Source organism: Andrographis paniculata, unplaced genomic scaffold (genome assembly GCF_009805555.1).
Source record: "Andrographis paniculata isolate CXL003 unplaced genomic scaffold, ASM980555v1 Contig5END, whole genome shotgun sequence".
Lineage (NCBI taxonomy): Eukaryota > Viridiplantae > Streptophyta > Magnoliopsida > Lamiales > Acanthaceae > Andrographis > Andrographis paniculata.
In genome coordinates this window covers 1,647,117-1,665,902 of record NW_026137595.1, presented here as the reverse complement: position 1 = coordinate 1,665,902, position 18,786 = coordinate 1,647,117, and the positions used below count along the sequence as shown (strand labels likewise).

At 42.8% G+C, this 18,786-nt stretch overlaps 4 protein-coding genes across 15 annotated transcripts; 2 read left to right on the top strand and 2 right to left on the bottom strand.

Moving 5' to 3' along the window:
• Window positions 1–320: 320 nt before the first annotated feature.
• Window positions 321–3,766, top strand: LOC127259185 (FT-interacting protein 3). Its single transcript, XM_051286353.1, has one exon. The coding sequence runs from the start codon at window positions 544–546 to the stop codon at window positions 3,589–3,591; it is 3,048 nt and encodes a 1,015-aa protein (XP_051142310.1). The 5' UTR covers window positions 321–543; the 3' UTR covers window positions 3,592–3,766.
• A 523-nt stretch (window positions 3,767–4,289) lies between these two features.
• Window positions 4,290–9,546, bottom strand: LOC127259016 (receptor-like serine/threonine-protein kinase ALE2). 2 transcript variants are annotated; one of them, XM_051286137.1, is made up of 8 exons: window positions 9,036–9,546; window positions 8,560–8,640; window positions 8,208–8,312; window positions 7,144–7,512; window positions 6,815–7,048; window positions 5,997–6,386; window positions 5,665–5,905; window positions 4,290–5,145 (listed from the first exon to the last, which is right to left on the bottom strand). In XM_051286137.1, the coding sequence occupies exons 1-8, from the start codon at window positions 9,082–9,084 to the stop codon at window positions 4,530–4,532; spliced, it is 2,085 nt and encodes a 694-aa protein (XP_051142094.1). In that variant the 5' UTR covers window positions 9,085–9,546; the 3' UTR covers window positions 4,290–4,529. The 2 variants fall into 2 exon arrangements, with proteins under 2 accessions (XP_051142094.1, XP_051142093.1); XM_051286136.1 differs by having other exon boundaries at window positions 6,815–7,066; window positions 9,036–9,543.
• A 442-nt stretch (window positions 9,547–9,988) lies between these two features.
• Window positions 9,989–13,698, top strand: LOC127258759 (alcohol dehydrogenase class-3-like). Its single transcript, XM_051285741.1, has 10 exons — window positions 9,989–10,145; window positions 10,231–10,367; window positions 10,713–10,759; window positions 10,841–11,166; window positions 11,270–11,352; window positions 11,423–11,498; window positions 11,927–12,084; window positions 13,000–13,161; window positions 13,259–13,408; window positions 13,497–13,698. The coding sequence occupies exons 1-9, from the start codon at window positions 10,112–10,114 to the stop codon at window positions 13,373–13,375; spliced, it is 1,140 nt and encodes a 379-aa protein (XP_051141698.1). The 5' UTR covers window positions 9,989–10,111; the 3' UTR covers window positions 13,376–13,408; window positions 13,497–13,698.
• Window positions 11,647–18,609, bottom strand: LOC127258758 (uncharacterized). Of its 11 annotated transcripts, none has more exons than XM_051285731.1 (7): window positions 18,498–18,609; window positions 17,695–18,204; window positions 16,596–16,682; window positions 15,112–16,522; window positions 14,793–14,842; window positions 14,545–14,614; window positions 12,880–14,090 (listed from the first exon to the last, which is right to left on the bottom strand). In XM_051285731.1, exons 2-6 carry the CDS (start codon window positions 18,118–18,120, stop codon window positions 14,606–14,608), a joined length of 1,983 nt encoding a protein of 660 aa, XP_051141688.1. In that variant the 5' UTR covers window positions 18,121–18,204; window positions 18,498–18,609; the 3' UTR covers window positions 12,880–14,090; window positions 14,545–14,605. The 11 variants fall into 11 exon arrangements, with proteins under 11 accessions (XP_051141694.1, XP_051141688.1, XP_051141689.1 ...); XM_051285732.1 differs by having other exon boundaries at window positions 12,880–13,578; XM_051285736.1 differs by having other exon boundaries at window positions 15,232–16,522.
• Window positions 18,610–18,786: the final 177 nt, after the last annotated feature.

The following is an 18,786-nucleotide window of genomic DNA, read 5'->3' as shown; positions in this document are numbered from 1 at the left end:
AAGGGAATGAATTATATACTCACAAAGAAACTCCAGGACCAAAAAGCCAGACAAATCGGAGCCATTGATAGGACCGCGACATTTACAACGGACGGTGCAGATCAACGTAGTGATTCCCAGTCAGAGGAGCTCCGGACAAAAATGGAAAAAATAACCACACAATAAATAAATCCGGTAGAGAATAAAAAAGCAGATAGATAAATTGGAATTTATTAAGTGCATTAAAAGGCTGACTTGTATATTATTTTAAATAAAAAAAAATTCGAATTTTTGAGAAACACAAAATAAAAATAAAATGCTAAAAATTGAAAGAAAGCATTAATGGCGATTGGGACTCACCGCCATTGAGAGCATTAGGTAACTGAGCTCTGTGTATGTATGTATCTATGTCTTCTTCACTGCCTACGCACAAAATCCAACTCTCCAATCTCTGAATCGTCTTCTGTCACCATTCTCGCGTGGAGTTTTAGCTCAGCAACTTTCCGGTGGGAGAGGTAAGGGTTTCGATTTGATTTTTAACTGTAGAGGTGGATTGTAGGGAGAATGCACGGCGGAGGGAAGGAGAAGCTGGTGGTGGAAGTTGTGGCGGCGCACAATCTGATGCCTAAGGACGGCGAGGGCTCGTCGTCGCCGTTCGTTGAGGTTGAGTTCGAGAACCAGCGGCAGAGGACGCAGGTGAAGTACCGCGACCTAAATCCTGTGTGGAACGAGAAGCTCGTTTTCCACGTGAACGACGTCGCCGACCTTCCGTACCGTACGATCGAGGTGAACGTGTTCAACGAGAAGCGGTCGAACAACAGTCGGAATTTCCTCGGAAAAGTTAGGGTTTCCGGCTCGAGCATCGCGCGGGAGGGGGAGGAGGTGCCGCAGCTTTACACGCTGGACAAAAGGAGCCTCTTCTCGCACGTGCGCGGAGAGATCAGTCTGAAGCTCTATCTCTCCACCAAGGAGGAGGTCAAGCAGGTGATTAACACCGCCGCCGCCGCGGCGGCGGCGGCGACGGTTACCGGCGGAGGCGTCATCTCGAAGAAAAATAAGAAAATGAAACCGCAAGGCGGCAACATGGTCGTGCCGAAGCAAATGGGCCTCGGATTGGGCCCAGAGAATAACAACGGGAATAATAAATTGGGCCTAGGTTTACAAAACCCGACACATTTAAAGCCCAACGAGCCTGGCCCGAGGGAAATCAAGCCGGTTGTTATAACCGCCGGTCCGGGCCCGGTTCTCCCCGGCGGCGGCGGCGGCGGCGGCGCCCCTCCGGCCGGCGCGCTGAACGACTACTCCTTGAGAGAAATGAGACCTGACCTCGGCGGACTGAGGAAGGACAAAACGAGCTCGACGTACGATTTGGTGGAGCAGATGCAGTATCTGTACGTTAGGGTTTTGAAGGCGCGGGAGATTTCTGTGTTCGGCGGAAACGACGTCGTAGCGGAGGTGAAGCTCGGGAACTACAAAGGAATCACGAAGAGAGTTGCGTCTGGAGCTGCGGATTGGGACCAAATCTTCGCCTTCTCGAAGGACTCCATACAGTCGTCGGCGGTGGAGATTTTCGTCAAGGAAAGCAACAAGGACGACTTCATAGGTCGCGTCTGGTTCGACCTCAACGAAGTTCCGAAACGTGTTCCGCCGGACAGCCAGCTGGCGCCGCAGTGGTACAGAATGGAGGATAAAAAAGGCGATAGATCCAAATCCGGCGAGGTTATGGTCGCAATCTGGTTCGGAACTCAGGCCGACGAGGCTTTCGCGGAGGCATGGCATTCCAAGGCTGCTAACGTTCATCTCGACGGCCTGTCTTCGATCAAATCGAAGGTTTATTTATCTCCGAAGCTATGGTACCTCCGCGTCGGCGTAATTGAAGCTCAGGATGTCGTCCTCGGCGACAAAGGAGCTTCGATGAACATGATGAGGTATCCGGAGCTCTTCGCGAAAGTTCAAGTGGGAAACCAGGTTTTAAGGACGAGAATCGCATCGCCAACGGCTAGTCGAAGCCTGTCGAATCCATTTTGGAACGACGATTTGATCTTCGTTGTGCCCGAGCCATTGGAGGATTATCTGATGATCACCGTCGAAGATCGTCTCGCTCCGAACCGTGACGAGGTTGTCGCGAGAGTAATCCTCCCGATCACGACCATTGAACGTCGATTCGACGATCGACCAATCGTGTCGAGATGGTACAGCCTTGACACACATTTCAGCACCCAGAATGACTCGAAAGCCATCGTACGATTCGCGTCGCGAATCCACCTCCGCACTGCGCTCGAAGGAGGGTACCATGTTCTCGACGAGGCGACGATGTACAGCAGCGACGTCCGTCCGACGGCGAAGCAGCTATGGAAGCCGCACATCGGAGTCCTCGAAGTCGGGATTTTAGGCGCAAGCAACCTCGTCCCGATGAAGATCAAGGAAGGCAAAGGCGGCACAACCGACGCCTACTGCGTCGCAAAGTACGGACAGAAATGGGTTCGGACGAGGACCGTTGTCGACAGCCTCTCGCCGAAATGGAACGAGCAGTACACGTGGGAAGTCTTCGACCCGTGCACAGTCATCTCGATTGGTCTATTCGACAATTCCCGCATCGACAAGAGCGCGGTGTCGGGAAGCCCGAATCGCGACACGAGAATCGGAAAAGTCCGAATCCGTCTCTCCACGCTCGAAACGGATCGCGTCTACACCCACGCGTACCCGCTGCTGATGCTGCATCCGTCGGGCGTCAAGAAGATGGGCGAGCTTCACTTAGCGGTCCGGCTGTCGTGCGCGAACATCTTCAATGTCCTGCACATGTACGCCGCTCCGTTGCTCCCGAAGATGCACTACGTGCAGCCGTTGTCGGTGAGCCAGCTCGAGACGCTCCGTTTCCAGGCGATGAGCGTGGTGGCGATGCGGCTTAGCCGGGCGGAGCCGCCGCTTGGCCGGGAAGTCGTCGAGTACATGCTCGACCACGACTCGCACATGTGGAGCATGCGGAAGAGCAAGGCGAACTTCCTGCGGCTAACGAACGTGCTATCGTGGTTCATCGCAACAAACCGATCGGTTGAGTCGCTGAGGACGTGGAACCGTCCCGTCTACTCGGCGCTATTCTCGACATCGTTCGTCGTCCTCGTCCTCGTCCCAGAGCTGATCATCCCGTGCGGGTTTCTCGCTCTCGCCGCGACAGGGCTGTGGCGGTACAAATCGCGGTCGCGACACCCGCCGCACATGGACACGCGGCTGTCATACGCGGAGAGCGTCCATCCCGACGAGCTGGACGAGGAGTTCGACTCGTTCCCGAGCACGCGGAACGCGGAGCTGATTCGGATGCGGTACGACCGGCTGAGGAGCGTGGCCGGGAGGATTCAGACGGTGGTCGGGGATATGGCGACGCAGGGGGAGCGGTTTCAGGCGCTGCTGAGCTGGCGAGACCCGAGGGCAACGTTCTTGTTCGTGGTGGCGTGTTTGTTGGCGGCGTTCGGGTTTTATTTGGTGCCGATACGGTGGGCGGCGGCGGCGGCGGGGCTGTATTATCTGAGGCCGCCGAAGTTCAGGAACAAGATGCCGTCGAGCGCCGTGAGCTTTTTCAAGAGATTGCCGACGAATGCGGACAGTATGTTGTGATTGGGAATTGGGAATTTGGGATTTGTTGGGTTGGGACTTTTGACATTTTGTGGTTAGAGTGTTTTTTATTGTTGTTGTTGTTGGTTGTCTTGTCTTGTGTATTGTTTGTTGTCTGTGTAGTGTTGTGATGGGCGGTTTGGTTTTTAAGTTTAAGGTTATTTTGTGTTTGTTGGAATGTTGGGTGGAAAGGGAGTGTGCATCGACTTTGGTGGACATAAGTCAACTGCAAATGACTGATAAAAATGTCTTATTATGTTTATTGCGTCACTCTCATGTGTATTTAAATTTTTTATTTTATTAAGTTTTTTGTTTTAAAAATACACATGGCGGCGGATGATGATCGGTCGGGAATACGAGGGGCACAATACATTGAGGATAGGGTAACTTAATCATAGACACTAAAGAAGTGGAAAAGATAGAATGTCCCACATATACAAATTTATTCGACCGGCTCCGTCATACATAGTTCGTTTAATGTGATTTGTTTTGTTAAATCTAATTTGTATATTATTAGATTCGGCCGAAAAAATTTACGAGAGCACACGGATTTTCACATTTTATATATATATATATATAAAGTAGTTTCTTTTCAACCTTAATAAATGTATCAAGGTCATGAATGGACTTGATTTAAGGCATTGGGGTCCGTTTTAAGAAAAGTTTTTGGGTTGGAACGGTGATTCAATTCTAGCGGGACGAAAGAAAAATCCTACTAGGAATGGATTCATCAAAATTGAGCTTTGCTAACTACATTCAGTCAGATAAAAAATCAGTTTGGCTATTGTCATTGAAATGGCCATTTCAACTTGAATCGACTACAGAAGATCTTGATCCTCAGACAAACGATCATCAACACGACGTCAAATAAAGATTATATCGATGACATCGTCGCGCATCCGGTTCGTGCTTCGATGCTGTACATAGCTTTTCCGCGCCCCTTAAAACGACGACGAAATACTTCTCGTCGACCCAGAAAATATCGGATTGCACCTCATCGTTCCCGGAGGATCGGTTTGGCTGCCGTTCATCGTCGGGAACATCAGGCTGTCGACCACATCCAAACAGTACTCCATCGTCGTAAAAGTCGAGGCTTGTCGACAAGGAATAAGATCGCCCGCATTCCACCAACTACTTTCGGATAAATCGAGATTACCTCTGAGCTCCAAATCATCGACACCCGATACCTGCGGACTACACTCGTCGTCGCCTGTCTTGTCCGTGTCATTGTATATGAGCTTGAGCGCCTGCACGACTTCTCCCATGAACGGTCGTTCAGACACCTCCGGGTGGACACACATCGTGGCAATCGCAGCAACCTTTGCAAGATCATCAAAATCAAATGTCCTAGCCAAGGTGGGATCCACTAATTGCTCGATCCCGACCGGATTAGTGAGCAGCGGTCGAGCCCAAGTGACGAGGTTTTCTTGTCCCGGAGGTTGAGACATGTCGACGGGTTTTCTGCCGGAGAGCAGCTCCAGTAGCACAACGCCGTAACTGTATACATCACTTTTGACTAGCAAATGTCCCGTCATCGCATATTCAGGAGCAACATATCTGCAGGTCACATTTTCGAGTCGTAATGTAACAATCTATTGAGAAAAAAAATCAAAATAATGTTAAGTAGGGGTGGACAAAAAAATCGAACCGGACTGGACTGAACAAATTTGATTCGAATATAAATACCGCTTATTTGATATTTGTTTGATTCAGTTCAGTTTCAATTTTTGATATTTTTTTAACCGAATCGCATATGTTTATATTATTATATTTAAAATTTATACTAATAATTATATTCTATTCGATTCGGATATTTGAAATATTTGCAAATATTTTTATTTAATTATAATTTTAATTATTTTTAATATATATTTTATTAATTCGGTTCAGTTCGAGTTATTTGCAAATATTACAAATATTTTCGGTTAACCGAAATTTTCGATTCAGATACGGTTCACGGTTTCGGATATTAGTTCGGTTTAGTTCGAATATCAAATACCTGCATATTTGCAAATAACCGAACCGTATCCACCCTTAATGTTAAGCGTAATAGAGCTTTGCGTGAAAGAAACGTACCCGAAAGTTCCCATGACTTGGGTAGATATATGCCGGCTTCCCTCCGTAGCTTCGCGGGCCAAACCGAAATCCGAAACCTTAGGGGTGAAGTCATCTTCTAGTAACACGTTACTAGCTTTGAAGTCTCTATGAATGACTCGAGGGTTGGAATCTTCATGAAGATAAGCCAATCCTCTTGCGGCACCTAGAGCAATCTTCAGCCGTGCATCCCAGCCAAGAATGCCCTTGCTCCGGTCAGCACCTGAGAAAAAAATAAATCAGCCACAGGATTATAATCTGGGAATATCATGCACATTTGAAAGAAAACCGAGCAAGATGTAAGGAAAGTACACCGTGTAAATGGGACTCGACGCTGCCATTGTGAACTAGCTCGTAGACCAGGCAACGTGCGGATTTATCAATGCACATTCCAATTAATTTTACAAGGTTACGATGATGTAACCGACTTAGCATCTCAATCTCAGCAATGAATTCACGGTCTCCATTTTGATCGTCCCTTTTCAGTAATTTTACAGCAACCGTATTACCGCCTTGCATGGTCCCCTCAAAAACCCGGCCAAACCCTCCTTCACCTAATAACTTTCTCGAGCTGAAGTTTTCGGTAGCTATTTTGAGCTCTGCCAGGGTAAACATTTTAACAGAGAGAATTGATGGAGGCAGAGCAGAATCAATGGCAGCTGATGGTGAATTGGCCGGGCTACTTGATAACATTGACTCTACCGCTGCAAAATGAAATTTGAAACAACAGAAAAGTAGATCAAAACACTTATGAAAATAAACAGCGCATGTTTTGACAACATATGAAAGGCAATCTCAACTTATGGTCGATTAAATGTAGAAGTTTGTTTTCTTTTATTGTTTTGCGAATAAACCATGGATGGATAAGAAGATTGTAGGGAACAACACCTGATAAACTTCATTTCCTACATGAATTCATTGCCAATCATGGATACGATCAATTCCTAAATTCCAAGTCGGGTACATCACCGTAACATAGATTTCTATTTTAGCTTCAGGCACTAATAAACATGGAAAAGCTCGGCATGCTCAAAAGTATCAAGAATGTACTTCTATTTCAGTCCCTAACACATTACTAAAGCATATGTTAATTGTAGGTAATTCTGGATAAATTCAACTAGAGTAGGCATACCTGATCTTCTGTTCAAAGATGTTAAAACGAGACCGGCAGTCTTGGAAGGTCTCTGCACTTTCCTGCACTTTAATAAAGCAGCAGCAGCAGCAACGCAAGCAGCCAAGAACGCAATTGTAGAGAAAGCAATGACAAGGATTATTCCTATGTTCTTTTTGTGACGTTTGCTAGGAAGATTTACGGAGACAGGGTCCAGCACATTTCCAGGGCTTCCAGATGAACCACCACCAGACACTGGTAAAGAAGGCAGCCCTGTGAAAAGTAAACTCACTATTTGCAATGAAAATCAAGTGATGCTACTATGTCAAATACAGATAAAGCAGGGTTACCTGGATAGTCGATGTATATTACATCATAATCACCAAAAAGGGTTCGATTGAGGACCACCTTCTTATAGAAAAATCTTTGGTAAGTGAGTATAGCAGTTGTATTATCAAACTTCTCCCCAAGAGGAACTAAATTCAAATCGACCACAGCTCTTTGCGGATCTTGTTGATCAGAAATAGCACCCATTATCCTCACTTGACTTTGCATGAGATAGGTTCCCGCTGCAACTTCAATCTCTAACTCGGTGACAACTGGAAAGATAGAATAAAGGGGCACCCCTAGCAGAAGTTTGACTCTCATTGGAACCACACAGAAACATGGCGAACCAAATGGGGTTGCCGTAAGCGGCAGTGCACAAGTATGACTGCAATCTGCAGAGTAATAACAGTCTCAAATGCCTCTGTCTTTGTACATCAAGCATGAAAGTGTGATAACTTATAAGGTTTAGGAAAATATGGGGGACTTTTGCAGATTGTGTGCCCATTGATGTGACTTCATATATATGTATGAAATAGTAACAGCTCTATTTTTTTTTTTTTTTTTGTTTTATTTATTTTTTTATGAGGTAGGATGGGTAAACTCCGATCGAACCTAATAGCCTGCAAAATAAGGCGACAAACCAAGTCACACTAGGGAACTCATGTGTGGCAGACAAGATCTGAAGACCGAGCATTTGAACCCATGATCTCACGGTCACGAGTGACTCTGAGGGCAATTAACAATGCATGACTTCTAATTTATTCTTTAAGGTCTGGTTTTGTTCTCGTACTATTAATCAATTTTTCTTCCCCCCAAAATCATAAAATCAAACATCTATTTTTAATTTAATGTATTACATAAAAAAAAGATAAATCAAAGTTTCATCAAAAAACATTACATCAAACACTTTTTCAATTTAATTTTTTACTATCCCATATCCAAACTTTAATGTCACACCCTAAATCTTCAAGAAATTTGTCGGATATCCAGGAACTTATTTGAATTAATAACTTAAGGCAATAAAAATATAAATATATATATGTATAGTATTCTGAAATTTTAGATATAACAATAACATCTCAAATACCTTGTGAAACTGGACTTGGAGCTGGTGAAGATGATAAATACTTAACATGGAGCTTTCGGGCAGCAATGAAATGAGCCAGCCATGCACTCATCAATGTCGTGGTCACTGCAACTCAGCAGTCATGCATCTTCCACATTAGTCACATTCAAAGATTGCTGCACTATGCTATGGCATAAAATGCATCAAACAAACTAAAGAAAAGATAAATCTAAATTAAAATCCAACCAGTGACTGTCATTGCCATATTTTACCCATTCACTCTATTATGCATACATCTAATCAGTGCCTATCAAAAGAGCAATTTATATGAAAGAATTAAACCCCCCAAAATAAAATTGAGATAGAAACTTACCATGTTCTGGATGATTCTCTGTGGCAAGAAGTGGCCAGGGCGATGGAGGTGGAGATGAATGGAACTCTTGCAGAGCAGTCCCTGCATAATGAAGTTCTTCAATAGAATAAGAGTAGAAATGAAATAGAGTATTTATAACTATTGCAGCAATAGATCATCTGAAATTTACGAAGTAAGCAGAGCGGCAGATTAGGTCAAACACAAATTGATGATAAAACCTTAATGATTAAAAAGTATGTTGCAATTGTTCGTAGGAAAAGGTGGATAAAACCTTAAACAAACATAATTTTGGATTATTCTACTGGGAGATAACAATATTTTATTCTGAGGAAAAAGTGCTGGATGGTTATTTGATGATCACGTTTAATTAAAGTATTTGTAAAAGCATCCCCAAATTCATCTGACATTTTAACTTGTAGCGAAGAATCCGAAGCAAAAAATTCAAGATAAGCAGTCGAAAGAAATGAGGGAATTACCGAAATTGACAGGAAGCGAGATGAGCAAAGGCAGAATCAAAAGAATCATCGTCTTTCTCCGGGATGAAATTCGCAAACATTTTTTCTTAGACGACGACGAAAGGACGGCGGACGAGCTCAGTATTCCGGCGATGCAATTCCCGCGCACGGCAGCTCCGATTAACTGCTCTCGAGAACCACAAGGTTCGCATATCGATCCCAGAGCACCAACGAAGCAATTCCGCGCAGTTTAAACCATACTAAATGCCAAAACCCTAATTCAATAACCACAATGCGGGTAATCCACGCGACACGCGGAAGATCCAGAAATATGCGCGTGGTCTGAGTGCAATCCTCCACCGTACGGCGGAGGAAAAGCGTGAGAGATGCGAAATGGATCTTGGAGAGATCAGAGAGAGGATATTCGGCAGCTTCAGCCGGAAATGTGGTCGTCGGAGAGAGAGATTACTGAAGACGTGGTGGAGAGGCTTTAATGGCGGTCGGACCACCACCACACTGGCCCATCCTGCAGATGAACGGAGCTTGTATTTCCACGCTCCATACCAGCACGTGTGCTGCACGCACCAATAGAACTTAACTTGTTGTTTTGTACTGCAAGCAAACATCGACCGCAGTGACGTTTCAAAATAGCTACTATACTGCAAGGAAATTATTGTAATGATATTCTTACTCCACACAATAAATTTATAATAATTCTCACCAAAATAGTTACTATACTACAAGGAAATTATTGTAATGATATTCTTACTCCACATAATAAATTTATAATAATTCTTGCGGGACGGTTTGGTAGCATGGAGGGTGAACTTGTAATTATAATCATGAGATTATTAAGTTTGAATTTCGACTGACCGTGAATGAGTTCAAATTCCGATGTTAATAGTCAAACTGTAAAATATAGTATCATCGGAACTGTAGAGTGTTGATGAGGTAGATAATTTGAATGATGCACTGCGATCCACATGAGGGTATAAATACGAGCTGAGAGAGACACGTTCAGTCATTTGGTGCGCATTGATCTTGACTGCACACAGTCTTCGCTCCAATAATCTGTCCGTGCGTTCTTCTTCGCGGCGATGGCTACTCAAGGTGAAGTAATCAGTTGCAAAGGTATGGATCGGTTCTGTTGTTTTCATTTTTGCTTTGTTCGCGTTTCGAGTGCTTGATAGATTCGGATTTCGACGATTTTTCGCAGCGGCGGTGGCCTGGGAACCGAACAAGCCGCTGGTGATCGAGGAAGTGCAGGTGGCGCCGCCGCAAGCTGGGGAGGTCAGAGTTAAGGTTCTCTTCACTGCTCTCTGCCATACCGATGCATACACCTGGAGCGGAAAGGTGATTCAGTGATAATTGGAGTGAGCTTTGTTACTGTAGAATCTCAAAATTGATTTGAGGAATTCTATAGCTTCGGTTCATTGAATTGAAACTGTGGCTTATTTTTTGTGAATGAGAACATCTGGAGAATCTATATATGCTTTCTATTTCGGAAATTTTGATATCCTCCAGTGAATTGCATATTGTCTCCTTTTTTATATCTATTCTCGTGATTAGTTGTAGCTCTGGATAATTGTCAAATTTGTGAGGAAGAGAGGATGGGAAAAACTAGTACAACTTGAAAAAAATTACGAACAATCGACTGTATCTTTTTATGTTCTGATCTATGGTTTATAATGGTTGAAGGATCCTGAAGGTCTCTTCCCTTGTATTCTGGGACACGAGGCTGCCGGGTAAGTTTCCCCAATTGAAACTGACTTTCTATACAAATGTGTGTTTCTGGTGCTCATTATCGTCATCTGATTGAATTTCAGAGTTGTAGAAAGTGTTGGTGAAGATGTGACTGAAGTTCAGCCAGGGGATCATGTCATCCCCTGCTACCAGGCAGAATGCCGAGAATGCAAGTTTTGCAAATCTGCAAAGACAAACCTATGTGCAAAAGTGAGGTCAGCCACTGGAGTTGGTGTAATGCTGAATGATCGTAAGAGTCGGTTTTCAATCAACGGAAAACCTATTTATCATTTCATGGGAACATCGACTTTCAGTCAGTATACTGTTGTACACAATGTCAGCATAGCGAAGATTGATCCTGCTGCACCATTGGATAAGGTGTGCCTGCTTGGCTGTGGTGTTCCGACAGGCGAGTCACACTGCTTAAGTAGTCTTGTTCTTTATTTAAGAAGCTTTGTCGGTCTTAATCCTGTGAATGTTTTTGTTTGGTCATTCGACATCCATTGCTGTAGGTCTCGGGGCTGTTTGGAATACGGCTAAAGTAGAACCAGGTTCCGTAGTTGCTGTTTTTGGCCTCGGCACTGTTGGACTTGCTGTGAGTTTTATGTAGTATGTATGGTTCTTGTAGCTATCAAGTTTGAGCGTTGATCGATGCTTAAATTCAGGTTGCAGAGGGTGCAAAATCTGCTGGCGCTTCACGAATTATAGGCGTCGACATTGACAGCAAAAGGTTTGATGTTGGTAACTCCTCCAAGCCCCTCGCATGAATTCTTATTATTATACAAATCAATCCTCATGAAATCAATGCATATTTAGGCAATTATTACCTGTATTTTGGCAGTGTAGTTAGTTATTATTTCCTGAACTGCGGATCGTGTGTTGTGCTAAATCGGCCAAGTCACACATGATACATCATAATATAATATATGATAGAATCATAATATAACATATGTTAGTATTATAAATATATTTAGATATATATCGACTGGATCCATGCCCTAGGTTAATAGATGTAGACTAACTTTCCTCTGCCAGTTGTTCTGTAAAGCTTAAGTAGATGCCATTTCTCGTTCTTTATGTATTTTCTTTCTTTATGGCGTGTGGGACTGAGTAATATTATAACTTCATCTTCTTGGTTCCACTGGACCTGAATCCTGTTTGATATACAGCAAAGAATTTCGGTGTGACGGAATTCATCAACCCAAGAGATCACGACAAACCAATACAGCAAGTCATTGCGGATGAGACCGATGGCGGTGTTGACTATAGTTTCGAGTGCATCGGGAACGTCTCTGTGATGAGAGCTGCTCTCGAATGTTGCCACAAGGTAAACTTGGAACAGTACACACAGATGACATGCTAAAATAATATACAAAGTAAATTGAAAACTGCTAAGATAGAAAAGTACCTAAATATGGAAAACTAAATTCGAACTAATAATAACTTACTAAACATATATAAATATAAATACCCTACACAGATTTTGTTTAGATTATATTTCTATTATCTTAGATAGTGTGTTATAAATACAGTTTATCCTGTCTATATGATATTCCTTAGCCACACTTCTATTCGTACACCCAACCCCTGGAATATACTCTGAAGCTTCTTGAATTTGAGATTCTCGTTGCTATATTTTTTCAGTCAAATTTGTTTATGGTTTTAATAAGTCTTATATTTTGCATCTAACTGTATTCATAGCCTGGTTTATTTTTTTCTGTCAAATCTGTTTATAATTCTAATAAGTCTTGTATTTGCATCTAACTATATCCATAGCCTGGCTTCCGATATAATAGCGCTCAGAGCTCTAACTATGTTTACGATTTACCAACGACCTTAAGAGTTTTGCTGTTGACTCTAACTATTTTGACTCTAAAGGTGTTGATAATTTTTAAATGCCTTGATTTTAACTATGTTAAAAGTAATTTTCGACTCTAATTCTATTAAAAGCTTAACTTTAATTTGATTTTGACTATTTTACAATGCCACGAGTTCTTTTCGGATTTAATGCCACCACTTAGATCTGAAACCTACTTATTGATGCTCACGATTGCCATATATTTCTCTGGCCGAGCACCATGTATTTCCACGATTTCATTATTAATAATATACCCTTTTGAAATTCTGAAAAATGTAAACAATATATGTATATATACTCATCTTATCGTATAGAATTGTTATGTAAACAAGTGAAGGTGTGAATGGCACCAGATTTCAGTCCCTAACATTGATAGTCCTGTAGGGGTGGGGAACATCCGTCATTGTCGGAGTTGCAGCCTCCGGCCAAGAAATCTCCACCCGCCCGTTTCAGTTGGTGACGGGCCGGGTCTGGAAGGGGACAGCATTCGGCGGTTTCAAAAGCCGTACACAAGTGCCTTGGCTCGTCGACAAGTATATGAAGAAAGTGAGTGCAAAAATACCTCGGCACCACTCTGTACACACTTCTGCTGTTATTTATATAATAAACCTTTTCGCAACGATCGTATGTTTTGCCATCCCAGGAAGTAAAAGTCGACGAGTACATCACCCACAACTCGACCCTACCAGAGATAAACAAGGCCTTCGACCTGATGCACGAAGGAGGATGTCTCCGGGTTGTGCTCAACATGCACACATGATGCGCAATACAGTGTAAACTGAACCGGTGGCAGGTTTGGCTTCAGAGCTGGTTTCTTTCCGTACTCAATTCCTTTTGTCCGTACATTCGGTAAAATTCATTCCAGTGTTTAATGTCTTCAGGCCTTTTGGTGCGCCACCGCCATCTGTGTGATTCACTCTCGCCTGCACTCGACTCGTCGCCGAGGTTGATTGCTGTAAGAATCTTGATTGTTTGTCTTTAAGTTAGTTTCTGCTCTTTCAATAAGCTCCAGCCTCGACTGGAGTTTAGATTGTTCTTATATTTGGGAAGCGCTTGTGCTATATAAAGTTTTTCCAGACCGGATGACCAACTCTCTACTCTCTCAGTGGGTTGCGGTTCTATGCTGAATTAACACTTTCAGCACAGTACTTCTAATTCAGCACAATGCTGCCGATAGTATACCAAATAGGAAAAATTGCAAGTAGTTCTCATTATCATTTCTTTGATTTTTGATTTTTGTATCTTTTCAATAAAGGACAATAAATCTCTATGAGGTCTTAAAATAGTCCTGTCACAAGGCACGTGAGCCTCACATGAGCGGACATAGTCTCGCCAGCACTCGCGTGAAACTTTCCGTAGCCGATGTGGCAGGTGACATGGCCTCGCCTTCGGCTGCTGATGTGGAGGCAAGGCCACATCACCTACCACATCGGCTCTGGCGAGGCCACGTGAAGCACACGTGCCTTTTTCCGACGCTGTAGAATAATTTTAAAGCTTCAGATAGACCTATTGTCTTTTATTGAAAAAATACAAAAAAAAAAAAAAAAAAAAAAAAGAAAAACTAAAAATGATAATAGGACTTACCTATCATACATTTTTTGCAATTTATATACGTATGGTAGATAAAATACTAATCACATTAACTGACATCACATAACATATAGTTCACACATCATGTTAAGTGTGAACTATCAACACATAATTTCAATCATCGCAACAAGCAAATCTGATAATTGAAATCATGTGCTGCATCACCCAAATAATCTCTTTCAATAAGCCTGAAACAAAGCTAATGAACTTTCAGTTCAATAACTGTTCCCAACAACTGATAATTAGCAACCAGCAGTTACACCATATCTTAACAACAAAGGAATCATCAAAAACCCGCCAAAGCGGAACTTCAAGAAATAACTCACAAACAAAGAGTACCTGCGGCTAAATGAGCGAGCTTGTAAAGAGCTGAAATCTGACCCGGAAATTCAGATAGCCCTTAAAGCTCCTGATACACAACATCAAAAATGCCAACACCGAACTTAAGATACCGCAATGAGAATAAAAATGTAAAAAAACCCGGAAACGGTATGGCAAGTAACTGACGGCATAATCTGCCCTGCAAGAAATTGATTCAACAACAGATGAAAAGATAACAAAGTTCAAGTTACTAAATAGACTTTTACCCGTCCTGCAGTGACAATGTAAGACTCAGAGTTCTGCTCGCTACCGAGCGCTGACATAAAACAGCAAAATGAATTTAAAGTCTAAACTAAAACACAGTAAATAAGATAACAAGAAATCTAAATCCTCTGCAGTTATATTCTCCAAAAGAAAATCTTTTGACAGACTTTCTTCTGTACCAAGAAGAACCTCGATGGCAGGCACTCCTTTTTTCGTCTAAGAATAATAACAATTACTGTACAATCACAGCAGCTTGGATTTCAATCCGAGCTTTTTGACTTTCATGTCAATTACGAAATACTTAAATATCAAACAGAGTACCTGCGCCTACGCCTACAGAAGCAGGATCCGGATAATATTCATTCCACGGAGATAAAGGAACTTCAAAAGCTCCTGGAAAAGAATCGTTCTCAAACATCCAGTTATCAATCGAGAATGTACCATTTACTTGGGAGGAATTATCCGCCGGCGCTGCAACTTGCGGACAGGAACCCTCCGCCGCCGTTCCACGTCGATCATCATTTTCAGTTAAATATTGCTGCTGCGAAATATCACCCGACGCCACAGCTCGAAATTGTGAGACCTCTGCATCGATGTCCTGGTTGCCAAAGCTGAAAGAGGATAAAGACTTGTTGCCAAAATCAGTAGTAGGACTCGCTAAATCATTACGGGTCGGGTTCAGATTTCCTTGCCGGGTATAATTGCGTTCATCCATCACTACAGATGGGAGCGTTTCTGGCTGGGAAAGTTGGTTCTCAAAGCTATTTCCCGCCACAGTCGAAGACGACGATATCATGGATATCGAATGCAGTTGCTTTCCAATATCAGTGATCCCATCGAATCGGTTGAAAGCAGGAGTCGTTTTCGGAGAAGGGACAAGAGTGCTCGGCTCGAACATATCATGAGATTGACGGAAAACCAAATTCTCCAAGTTTGCCACACTGAGTTGAGACGGTAACTTCGACTGAGGTGTAATCTGAGGGCAGAAATGTACCGTATCTCTAGCCGGGTAGCTTGAGTACGGCCTAGAGTGCATCTGAGGTGGAGAAGGTAAATAATTTGCATTCCCAATAGCCGGGCCGGGCAGAGAACTCAAGATCGGGGGCAAAATCGGAGCAGCTGCAGCTTGTCTTCTTATACCGACGGGATTAGAACCGTGGCGTACATTAGCCATGGGAGTCTGGATAGGATGATACCTCCTTGTATATGGGTTTCGATGATATCGTAGGCCCGACACATGCCGATGATTCGGAAAAGACGACGATCCGGGCCGCTTTAAAGGTGCATGTGGGGTGAAGGACTGAACACTTTGGCTTCCACTGTTATTACGCATACAATGCGACTGCAATGAGACCATGTTCGATTGAGGCAAGGGGGCATGTCCTGATGGATTTAATCTGGCTCGATTGACGGCAGTTGCCGCACCAGCACTGGATGAACAAGGGCGGATTCGGATTGGACTCCAACATGGGTTCGGCATAGAGGTGTTGTACTCGGGTACGTCTGGAACTTGAGGGATTTCGTACATTGCTTCTAGAAGAGAGTTTTCGCCGGAAGTTTGTGTAGTTGGCGTAACTTTAGCTGACGGGGGAACGCTTCCGCCTTGCTTTATCCTTTTCCGCTCGGATATCCAGTAATCCTCTTTATCGTTAGCGTGACAATGGTTGAAAGTCGATACGCCAGTGCCCCAGTGGGAACATGGAGCCAAAGAGTCGCAAACGTAACAGTGGCACTGAAAATTGTGAAAGAAAATGATTCAGAAACAAACCTGCTGACTCACGAGGATAAAATTCGAAAAAAATCACCTGAATGCAATGGACCTCATGTGGAGTAGAAGCGAAGGGAAATTTTGCACAAAGATGCCGTGCATGAGGGAAGTCTCTGCACGCAACCTACAAAGTCGGGACAAAAGATCAGTCGAGAAGGATATAACTCACATCAACAGATAGCCTGTATAAACTTAGGAAAATTATTCCGTTGTATCACAAAGTATCGATAAACTACAAAATCGTTTATTGAAGAGTGAAGCCTATTGAATCAGAATGGTAGAAGTGTTCTAACAAAACAAGCCCGCCAAAAACATCTAGTCTTTGGACGTCGACATATACAGACACATTCCGACCTATAAAGACTTACAAAACATGTGCAATAGAAACATGGAAGTGCATATAAAAGAATGAAAAAACCACACCACACAACTTCCCTTAAAATCTGTCTTTTTCAATCTTGAAAACGGGCACAAAGCTGCATTTATTCGGAAGCATACACGAGACCCTCGCCCGCTTAAACAATACAATGGAAAAATCATTAAGGAACAGTCGAGGATTAGCAAACACAATTTTATGTCGAGGCATACCAAAAAAGGGCAATCTACACTACACAATCGACATAAAACAATCACCAATATTGAAAATGAATAAAGCATTACTAACTAAGAGATCCTCGCCCACTTAAACAATTCAATGGAAAAAATTCATCCAAGAACAATCAAAGATTAGCAAACACAATCTTATGTCGACGCATACCAAAAACTAGCAATCTACACTACAAAATCGACATAAATCAATCATCAATATCGAAAATGAATAACACATTACTAACTAAGAGATCCTCGCCCACTTAAACAATACAATGGAAAATTCATCGAAGAACAATCAAAGATTAGCAAACACAATCTTATGTCGAGGCATATCAAAAAAGGGCGATTATCATATAGATTAACCTCAACTACTACACTACACAATCGACATCAATCAATCATCAATATCCAAAACGAATACAAACACACCACTAACTCAAAGACCTAAAATTCATTTAGGGACAATCAAAGATTAGCGAACACAATCATATTTCAAAACATACCAAAAAAACAGACAATTATCAACATCAATCAATAATCATTACCTCACCCTTCTCGCCGACAATCTCTACGTCATCGGAATCATCGCCCTCGTCATTTCCGCCATTCTCATCATTCCCGACCTTGCCATTCGCCGGATCCAGATCCAGATCCGGATCCGCATCCAAAACCACACAATCATCATCATCATCATCATTGCTCCCATCCCCAACTATCCTCGACGGTATCGCCGATTCGATCCTCGCCTTTTTCGACAGCTTCGGTAAAACTTCATTTAACACCACCACTTCATCAGATTCATCATCCTTATTCCCATCCACCTCACCCAACAGCCGAGCCAGCCAATAACAATCTTCGTCCTCTGTCAATTCTTCCCTTCCAATATCACATCCCACGCCTTTACCGCCTCTACCGAAACCTGATTCCTCATCGGAGCTTATATCAAGTATCAAAGGATAAGGATTTTCCATCAAAACTCACTCTCACAAATTCCTTCAGTAAATTACACTTGCTACTCCACATAGAGTAGCTAAAATGCCTAAAAATCCCCAATTCTGCAGAATAATAGCGAAATAAACACATCAGAAACTGTAATCGGCTACATACCTAACGAAATTCCAGTAATTTCTCGAATCACAATATTACAACAGAGCAGATTATCGTGCCTCCAGCTTAACAAACAACAAGATATGTTTAAACAACAACAACAGCAGCTATAGCACAAACCTGCGTACAAAACGAGACGACGAGCGGCTAACTGCTTGCAAAGAGAAAAGTAAAACTAAAACTGCAAATTGCTATGAAAAAACCCTAACATATGAAGGCGTTGATACTTGACTTTGCATACCTTTTCTCAGCGCCTTGAACCGAATCAACCACCGACTCCATCGGAATAAGCGTTGAGAGCAGTTTCGACTCTCTTTTTCATTTTTTATTATCCTGACCATTATAACTGTTCGTCTTGCTTTTTAAACGCAAAAAGCCCATTCTAAAATTCTAAAATAACCATTGTTATTGCCAATATTTTAAAGGCCCAAAAAGCCCATTCTAAAATAAACACTGCTTCTTAAAGGCCGAGAGGCATAATGCCATTCTAAAATACTTCTTCCACTTTATTTTCACTTTTTTTTAGTTTG

What these genes read in the sequence shown, in the direction of transcription:
- LOC127259016 (XM_051286136.1), bottom strand. Translation starts at nt 9,084, where the DNA reads ATGATTCTTTTGATTCTGCCTTTGCTCATCTCGCTTCCTGTCAATTTC. An exon ending in AATATACATCGACTATCCAG is followed by an intron (nt 7,067 to 7,143) that starts GTAACCCTGCTT and finishes TACTTTTCACAG; the next exon opens with GGCTGCCTTCTTTACCAGTG. An exon ending in CAAGTCATGGGAACTTTCGG is followed by an intron (nt 5,146 to 5,664) that starts GTACGTTTCTTT and finishes TGTGACCTGCAG; the next exon opens with ATATGTTGCTCCTGAATATG.
- LOC127258759 (XM_051285741.1), top strand. Translation starts at nt 10,112, where the DNA reads ATGGCTACTCAAGGTGAAGTAATCAGTTGCAAAG. An exon ending in TCGGCACTGTTGGACTTGCT is followed by an intron (nt 11,353 to 11,422) that starts GTGAGTTTTATG and finishes GCTTAAATTCAG; the next exon opens with GTTGCAGAGGGTGCAAAATC. An exon ending in TCGACAAGTATATGAAGAAA is followed by an intron (nt 13,162 to 13,258) that starts GTGAGTGCAAAA and finishes TTGCCATCCCAG; the next exon opens with GAAGTAAAAGTCGACGAGTA.
- LOC127259185 (XM_051286353.1), top strand. Translation starts at nt 544, where the DNA reads ATGCACGGCGGAGGGAAGGAGAAGCTGGTGGTGGAAGTTGTGGCGGCG.
- LOC127258758 (XM_051285728.1), bottom strand. Translation starts at nt 18,120, where the DNA reads ATGGAAAATCCTTATCCTTTGATACTTGATATAAGCTCCGATGAGGAA. An exon ending in ATGAGGTCCATTGCATTCAG is followed by an intron (nt 16,523 to 16,595) that starts GTGATTTTTTTC and finishes CACAATTTTCAG; the next exon opens with TGCCACTGTTACGTTTGCGA. An exon ending in TTCTGTAGGCGTAGGCGCAG is followed by an intron (nt 14,843 to 15,111) that starts GTACTCTGTTTG and finishes GTTTTATGTCAG; the next exon opens with CGCTCGGTAGCGAGCAGAAC.